Here is a 9,573-nt window from a genome sequence, read left to right as displayed (position 1 = left end):
ATCCAGCCTGACCTTCTAACCTAGGGAAGGGGTCTAATCAATCTAAAATTCACTGACGCTCATTTGGTGGATAATTACCAATATATGAAAAAAAAAAAATTATTTGAACAAGGCAATACATGATTTTCAACAGTCGTTGACCACTACTTAATAATTTTCAAAACCTGAAAATGACAATCTCAAAAAGAAAGAATCTAGGGGATCCAAGGATACCCAGTACGTAACTAAAAAAACCCAAAAGATCAACATTGATCTTGAATACAAGGAAAATAATCCCAAACAGATTATAAGCAAGTCCCCCCAGTATTACTCAATATCCAATAAAAGGAATTAATGCATGTTCAAATAAAAAGATCTAAAGAATTACTATTCAAGGATACTTGGATTACCTAAGATTCCACAAATACAAAATCACTGAATCTCCTGATTAGGTTGCAGTCCAATTCGTTCACCTAACATCACCCCAGTAGTGTTTGCGGTCAAGTGTTCCTCAAATACACTGCTCGATCATTTCCGACTCAACACGGACAGTGAAAGGAATACAATAATTCATTATCGAGAACAAACTATTATAGTCCCACCTGACAAGGATAACGAATAACTTCCCCCTATCGCCGATTGTTCCAGTTTGGTAGAAAAATTGGAGATGTATTACCTCGATTCGGCGAACTTTCCAATTGGGAGTAACAAACTCTGGTAGTTCAACAGCATTCGGCAAAATTAGATGGTTATGCCATTGTACAGCCGTGGTCCAACAGATCGTCCATGACGTCAGAATCAGAATGTCGCCCAGCTCGTGGAGTGTCGGACAGTACGCCGAGATTGTGAATCCCCATGTCGTGGACCGCTTAAAATAATAAACAATCTACAATAGTTTCTATTCCTCTAACAATAGGAATTCAAAAACAAATATTTTCAATTGGAATAATTTTAAGGAGTTCAAAAAGGAGTTTCGAATTATGCAACAAATCTATGCTTTGCGCACCTAACCTACTGTATAACAATCATTTCGGTTGTTCACCTACCTTTGACAATTTTGCTAGCTGAACTTAAGATTCCTCTCCCTCGTTTTCTAGAAGATAACTTTCTTCTACATACCATTTTTCATTACCTTTCAACTCAATAGTTGAACATCGACTGAGGTTAATTAATCAAACACTTAACCTCAATCGAGAGACAAGAAATTGTCTCACTATGTGCTTTATATTTACTCAAAGTTGGTATGTTTCATCAATAGGGAATACAATTTTCTATCATCATGATGTGTCTTATTAACACACTTGTTAAGTATGTTGTAAGTTTTGTAGAAATTGCAAAGAATTGAATGTTCATCAATCATAATCTATACCAATGTCTTAGACTAACATCGAGAGAAGCATCTGATGAATTGACACATGATTTGATATAAGATAATGTATGATTTCTTACTAGCAATGATTCCTGCATCAATTGAGGTGTTTCCAAATCCCTAATCTTATTTCGTACATTATGTATAGATTCCAATATTCTCTTACTATCATTTTGCATTGAATCATATTTTTTCAAAGCAATATGGAAAAGTAATAGCATATTCACACAACATATTATAAAGAGAAGAACAAATAAAATTCTCCATATGATTATCTTCATTGCACAACTTCTCCCTTCAAGTGTTGTAAGCATACTGATAAAAATAGATTGCAATATCTATAGTGAGTGTATAGCGCTAACAGATGAGAGAATCTCGCAACAAGGTCAACTGACATGTGGTGCATGCGCGTGCGCGCGCAGCAGCAACTATAAAATAGCTTCTCTTGTGAGCGAACACTCATTGACTGTACAAGAGCATTACTATTCTACATTCATTGAGTGTTCAGTTACAAGAGGATCTATTCTTGTGTGAACAGTGTACTATTCTACATCTTCTTCTTCTTTGACACAACAAACAGGTGAGAATTAAGAACAATTTTTTTTATAAAAACAATATTACAATTTATTATCAAACACTACAATATTTACATTATATACTACTTGTGAAGCATATAACCGCTACATGCTATGAGAATAAGATTGTTACATTTTAACAATCTTAATGTCACTCCATGTAGCGGTTATATGCTTCACTACTATTCCTAAATTTTTACACTTAGAATTAAATTTAACAACTTTACAAGGCGAAATTATGGAAGAAAATCTCTGAGGCAGGTATACCTCAGAGATTTTCTTTGTAGAAGCGATATTAATTTTCAAAATAATTCGTCTGCCATGATGGTTTGTTTCCTCTCGCATGGAGATGATAGTATGTGGAACATCCTCCGCCAGCTCGCGGAGAGGCATCCACGGTTTTGGTGATGGCTTATTGATGAGTGCGATGAAGTCCTCATCATCATCATCATCATCCCGCGCGGCTGCCTCCTCTAGTAGCGGAGCCATGGAGGTGTTCTCAGACATACGTTTCTGTTTAAATGAAAATCTATGATTAGTAACTTTATTATAATTTGTTTCAGATTATCAACTACTTGTGATCAACAGATTATTGTCATAATATCAACTTGATATCATCAGATTGACAAGACATTCTCTACATCAGACTACTTGTGATCAACAGATTATTGTCATAATCTCAACTTGATATCATCAGATTGACAAGACATTCTCTACACAAAGTGAGTAATATCAGTTATTGAAATAATATTTCTTGCTTCATATTGCAGAATCCAATAGTGATGCATACATCAAATTAATAAGCAAACTCTTTCAATGTACATTGCAACAAATAACTATCAACTGAATCAGTAATTTTCTTAACACATCACTTCAATATTATAGCAAAAAAAATGCATGATTAGTACAAATAATATGTAAGCATCATAATAATGAAATCAAAATATTCATCTTATTCAATTTTTTGACTGAACTTGTCACGATAGTGACAGAACCGTGTCTCAAAAATAATTTAATTATAATTTTTTTTTTTAATAAAATACAGTACCTTCAATTATTTTAAATGTTATAAAATATAATATAATTTAAACAAATTCATTTTCAACTTAAACTGCAGAGCAAGAGAGGAAAACGTTCTATTTAATAAAAATGTCTTAGCAAAGCTTCCACGCCATTGGCTAAGAACTTAATACAAACTCAGCAGTTGCGCTGACAAAATTTTTTATTCCTAAAAAAAGACTCACTCGCTTCTCGTTCAACTGTGGTATCGACCACGAGTCCAGGTTTACCCAGGAGAGTCAGTTCCATATTTTCTGTAAGTTTCTTTTTCTTTAATTTTCTTTCAAAATTCATTGTCATCCTTTTAAACAGTAATATCTCAAATAATAAAAATAATAATAATAAGAACAATAATAGAACATTTTCCTCAACATATTTTTTTTTTAATAAATTTAAATTCTTAAATAAAATCAATTTCATTTTAGATAATTAAATATAAGCCAACGGTTTCATAAGAAAGGGCGTAATTGTTTAAAATAAGATTTGTTTGTTTAATCATCCGTATTACCGATTTTCAACCTTTTGTATCTTTTTAAATATTGTTCAAAATTGATAAGAACTTTGTGTCAATAAAAACTAAATTACTTTTCCAATTCTTACTTCTTCTATTTTCATCCTATTTCAAAAATTCAAACACCTTGTGTGAGTCAAAATTTTTATTATCAAAATTTCCAAGTTTTTGTGTTTTTTCTTTATATAAAAAAGGACACTGGTGGAGGCGTTCCTGTTCCTGTGAGGTAATTGAATGAATTGATCGAAACCCATACGATTTGGAGGAATCTCGGGATTAATTCATTCAATTATCCACAAATTTAAAGATCCTATGATTTTTGGTAGTGTGCTTTACCAAACATCGAGTAGAGGCACTAACCACTAAGAAGAATACAATCGATCAGTAGGCCTACTAACGAATTGATTATTTGAATAAATCACATTAATGTGAAGAACATAAATAGATGATGAAATAACACATAACAAAACACTTATAATCTTTTCGTTAGACTGGTCATTTCTCTTTATTCTTTTATTTGTTACATTTTGTGAAGGTGTCAATCGCCCATCATCCCAATTATTTGTTACAAACTCTAATCAACTAGTAAGCTTGATCAGTTCAATTTCAAAAAGTTATCATTATAATATTCATCAATTCAAAATATACACATATTAACTGAACTCTAATCATTTAAATCACATTGTGCATGCATGAAATACAAAGACATCTATTGGAAATTAGTTTTTTCTCAGTAAAGTATTTATTGATAGTAGCATGCATTCAACCTAATCACTTCAAATAATTATATTTCTTGATTTCATAAAACAACATAGAGTTGCTCAATTCAAATGATATATCAATGTAATCATCATATTCATGAACTCAAATATACATCTTAACTGAACTCTAAAGTTGAATAGTTTCATTTCCTATATACAATTCGTTATCAAGAAATAATTCTTGATTGAAATTGTCTTTCAAATCAGATTCATCATTTCTCACAATAAATTGAACTCTAATCATTATATCCCACAATGTGAGTACATGTAATGTGAACAGATCTATTGGAAATTAGTTTTTTCTCAGTAAAGTAAGAAATTTATCAGATACTAGCAAGCTTCTAGTAGCAAGCTTTCAACAAATTAATGACAACATATAAAGATTTAAAATTATCTGTTCACATTACATGTTAATAATATTTGAAATAACTAACCTTTGAGGGTACAAAGTTGGTTTCCTCCTCATCCTCCTCCAGAAAGTACAGCTTTTTCTTCCCCTGTTGCTTGTTGGAAATCGTCGTGAGTGGTACACGCCTTGGTGCCCACCCCAGATGAGATGGTGGTGTGTCCGGTACAATGAATTCCTCACTGCTCATCCCTCTCTCCACAAAGACCCCACGTCTCTTCAGCGGTGAGTCCTCGGAGTCGGATGCAGCGGGAGCAGCACTGCTATTGGCAGATGGAAGCTTCTTCTTCTGTGCAGCTTGCGCTGCCCAGTAAGATGGGAAGAAAGTGCTTTGTTGAGGAGGTGTATCTGGAAGAATGTAGTCCTGACGCGTAGATGATGATGAGTCCATGATGACGAGGATATGTGTAACAGGAACGTGACTAGTGCTCGAATGAAGCTGGCAAATCCAATAAGACTGCCATGACTTTCTTACCATCATTAAGTTTTTCTGTTATGTAATTTGTAAATTGTATTAATGCGTCTTCTGTACTTTTCTTTGCCTGGAATACGAATTGGTATTTATGGATAATATTATGTACATTTAAATAAAATAATAAAATAAATAATAAAATGTTTATTTCCCAAAAAAAACTAAAACTACAACATCAATTACACAAAATATTAGATAAATTACAATATTACATACAATAGTTAGTTACAAAAAATTCTTATAATGTGTCCTCTACTTGTTTAGTTTTTTCTGTGTGGAAATTGACCTACTCCACTATGGCGTACCATGTTCTAGAGTAGGTTTTGTTGTTTTTTTTTGTGCGTATTATTAATTAGTTAGTGTTTAGTAAGTCATTAGGTGGTTAGTTGTTGTTTGAAATAATGTTTTCTATGTTCTGTCTTCCTTTGCTCATCAACCAATTGTGTACTATTGTTTGAACTTTCTAGGATGATTAATCTGTTTAAAGTTTGCAGGAAGTAGATTATATAATTTTGGTGCTAAATGATTGAAATGTCTCTGGTATAGTGCCTTCCTTCAAACATAATCCAATAAACAAACTTTTATCAATTTTTCCAGGATTTTTGAGAGACTACTTAACAGACTTATTGGTCTGTAATTACTAGGTACACAGGGATCACCTTGTTTAAAGATTGGTTTAATTATGGCTATTTTAAATTTTCTTGAAAATATTTCTGTGACAAAGCACATATTAAAAATAAATGATATTGGTTTAGAAATAAGATGAGCTATGTTTTTCAGTGTTAAACTACTGATGTTATCATCTCCAGGACTAGCATTGCTTTTTAGTTGCTAAGAGGTTATTGGTTTTAGGAAAAAAGAGTGCACAGGAGGTCTGTGATTTTTATCAATCTCATAATGTTTTAAACTGGAATTGCATGTTATGAGTTGAGCACTCGTTCTACCTAAAGCTGTGGATCCACCAAACTTACCTCTCGCCTCTAACACAATAAAATAAAAAATAAGTAATAAAAAATGCTGATTTATTATAAAAAAATTATAATACAAATTTAAGCCTCTCGCCTCTAACACAATAAAATAAAAAATAAGTAATAAAAAATGTTGATTTATTATAAAAAAATTATAATACAAATTTTATGTAACTTTCAATGTAAATTTGTAAATTACTTCATGTACCACGAATCGTCTACAGAATATTCCGTACTTTGATGGTCCACCCTTGTATCATTTGGGTTAGCTGTCGAATATAACTCATTGGACCGTGAAGATGGAGAAATACTTGTCACGGTATGATGGCTCCCCGAATATGGTGATGGCATTGGTGTAGTATGATACTTTCCAATGCCAAGTATTGCATCATACAATAAGTTGTCGATATCTCTTTGCACTAGAAGTTTTATGCGATCATTTGGAATTTGCCGCAATTTAGCTGCAACACCAGTAGAAAAAACTTGTATCGCGGCATTATTTGTACGGTCAAGTTTTTCTTGCATACCTTTCATGACTTCATAGGCTTCTGATACCATTGCATCGTTTTTATTGTGTAGTCGCTGTCTTTTAGCTGTAGAACGCTTGATTGGTAGATTGATTGTAGTGAGGTATCAACAGATTCCTTTGCCACTTGTTCATTTTCAGTAAACAGTTCTTCTCCACCTTGTTGTTGCATTTCAGTTAACTGAAAATAAAAAAAATGTTTCAGTTACCTAATACAAAAGATGAATGGATGGAGGTGGAACGTGGATTCAACAATTTATGGAATTTTCCTAACTGCCTGGGCGCAATAGATGGAAAACATGTTGTCATCCAAGCACCGAGAAATAGTGGAAGTGACTTTTTCAATTACAAATCGCAGTTCAGTATTGTACTTTTTGCATTAGTTGACACCAAATATTCTTTTATGTATGTGGATGTAGGATGCATAGGAAGAATTTCAGATGGGGGTATTTTTAGTAATAGCACTTTGTACAATAAACTGCGACAGGAACAATCAAATTTACCACCGCCTTGCAATTTACCAGGGAGAAATAAACCAATGCCCCACGTGATTCTGGCCGACGATGCTTTTGCATTAGACATAAATGTGATGAAACCTTATGCTGGAAAACACAACTTGGGAAGTAAAGAAAGAGTTTTCAACTATCGTCTAAGCAGAGCGAGGAGAATAGTTGAAAATGTTTTTGGAATAATGTCCTCCGTATTTCGAGTTTTAAAAAAACCTATGTTACTGGATAACGAAAAAGCTCAAATTATAACGTTGACATGTGTTCATCTACATAATTTTCTGATAAAGTCGCGAATGTCATCTACACTGTACTGTCCGAATGGTTCGTTTGATAACGAAAATCTGAATACACGTGAAACCAATCCAGGATCATGGAGATTAGATAACACCCCAATGGGAAATTTATATTAATTACCACAAATGAGTCGTAGATTAAGAAGTGATGCTAAAGAAATCAGGGAAGAATTTGCAAACTATTTTAAATCAGATATAGGAATGCTGTCATGGCAAGAAACTGTTGCGTAATCCAACAAAAGTGTACTTGTACTTAATGTTTATAGTAGCAGACATTGATGTCATTCAAACATTGTATGTCAACTAATTAATAATAATTTAAAGTTTTATATTTTTATTTGAGAAGTTATTCTTAGCAAGATTTTTGTATAAATAAAATAGAAATGATAAATGAAAAAATAATATTTTTTATGATAATGAGCTTATTATCAATAAAGTCATTAAAAAAAGAAATAGTCTGCTATTAATAATAAATTAATTTCTTAATACTAAATTATAATAATAATAAATTTATGTGATGTCAATTTTGTATTATTCATACATGAAAATGTAGCTCACCTGATCATTTATGTCGTCTAGTGTGTTTATGCTTTCATTGGGCTCATCTCTGTCGTTTAAAAATTCCAAGTGTTGAAATCCGAACCACTTTGGGATGTACACTTCAGAAGCTGCAGAACCCGTACGTTTTGAAGCTTTAATTTTTTGTTTCTCCCGTCGAAACTGTGCCAATATTATCTTCCATTTCCGCAGAACCTCTGTTGTGTCACACTTGAAAATTTCACTAATCTTATTCATTGCGTCATGTTTTTTATTTCTATTTTTATAGTCCACATGACACACATCCCACATGACTGGCCTCATCTCTATTTCATTAATGAAACTGATAATTTTTTCATTTGTCCATTCCATTTTTTAAAGAGGAATATCACAATATAGAAAAGTAAAAATTGAACGGTCAGACAGAAACACAGGTTATGCACAAAATGTTTTTGCTCCGGTAGCAGAAGCTAAAATGAAGTGCGCAACAATGTTGATGAACACGATGTTCTCCCACCATCAAGACAAGTGCTGCACAAATTGTACGCGCACAGCCAGGCAGAGTGCGCGAACATTGTGCGTGTTTGTAGTACCATGCTACACCAGAGAGACATTTTTGTGCAGCACTGTGCACCACACTGTTGCGCACTGTGCTGCACTGCGGTGGATCTGCACCTTAAAAATACAGCTGATTAAAAGTGAATTGCTCATGTTCGCGGCACGTATATATGTATGCACCTTTACACTAACCTTACCTAACCTAACCTGACCTTCCTGCACTAACTGGTTCAGTGCCAGTTTACTTCTCTTCCCTCCCGTCCTTTTTGGTTGTTCTCCCCTCCTCTTTAGTCTGGCATGTTCTTTAAATGTGATTATGCCATCACAGCGGTAATTGTGCTCTTCAATGGCGGACTTAAATAAGAATTATCTTATGTGAGAAATAAGTTCACATAATCTGGCCTATTGCCAAATCTAACTAACAAACGAGGGACTAACTTTTTGATAATTTAAGTAGGCCTATAAGCCACTTAGATGGTTGACATCTGTTATAGGTCTGGTCAGGTCTTGTAGCAGCTGGATGATACGCTCCAGGGTTACATGCATCCCATATTCATTGGTTGATTTGGTACGACCAGCTGTTGTTGCTGAGCCCAGTGTGGCCGTCTCTTGTGAGAAAGCTCCTTGTTTTGGCGTGGGTTGCGGGTTTTGGGTTCCTCCTTGCTTCTTGGGTGGCATATTGGCCTTCTCTGAAATTAGTCTTACATAGTGCTGTAACAAGGTTGCTGAACTTCTTAAGATCCTCCACTGACAGATTTGTTCTCGGTGTGGCAGAGGCCTCGTGTGCAATGAAGTCGAGCAGGTCTTTGCCTGTAGCGGTGGTCTTGAATATGATCTCTAGGGCACCTTCCCGAAGTGAACCTTGTACGAAGAATTCCTCAAGTTGACGCATCTTATCCTTCTTGGACCTTGTGGTCATAGCCGTGTTGTCCTCAACCATGTAGTCTATACCATCTCTTGACTAATGGGTTGAATTATTCCATTAGGATTGTCCATGGGTGGGTTGGTGTTTCATTGCTTAAATATTTGAGGGATTGGTTTGACTGCAGC

The 9,573-nt window shown here is 34.1% G+C and overlaps 2 protein-coding genes across 2 annotated transcripts; both read right to left on the bottom strand.

Moving 5' to 3' along the window:
* Positions 1 to 1,806: 1,806 nt before the first annotated feature.
* LOC120349742 lies at positions 1,807 to 5,051 on the bottom strand. The gene is made up of 2 exons (XM_039420304.1): positions 4,689 to 5,051; positions 1,807 to 2,436 (listed from the first exon to the last, which is right to left on the bottom strand). Exons 1-2 carry the CDS (start codon positions 5,049 to 5,051, stop codon positions 2,053 to 2,055), a joined length of 747 nt encoding a protein of 248 aa, XP_039276238.1. The 3' UTR covers positions 1,807 to 2,052.
* A 1,579-nt stretch (positions 5,052 to 6,630) lies between these two features.
* Positions 6,631 to 8,393, bottom strand: LOC120349741. Its single transcript, XM_039420303.1, has 2 exons — positions 7,987 to 8,393; positions 6,631 to 6,807 (listed from the first exon to the last, which is right to left on the bottom strand). The coding sequence occupies exons 1-2, from the start codon at positions 8,335 to 8,337 to the stop codon at positions 6,631 to 6,633; spliced, it is 528 nt and encodes a 175-aa protein (XP_039276237.1). The 5' UTR covers positions 8,338 to 8,393.
* Positions 8,394 to 9,573: the final 1,180 nt, after the last annotated feature.

Source organism: Nilaparvata lugens, chromosome 2 (assembly GCF_014356525.2).
Source record: "Nilaparvata lugens isolate BPH chromosome 2, ASM1435652v1, whole genome shotgun sequence".
Lineage (NCBI taxonomy): Eukaryota > Metazoa > Arthropoda > Insecta > Hemiptera > Delphacidae > Nilaparvata > Nilaparvata lugens.
The sequence above is the reverse complement of the archived record's forward strand: the minus strand, read 5'-3'. Positions and strand labels throughout refer to the sequence as shown.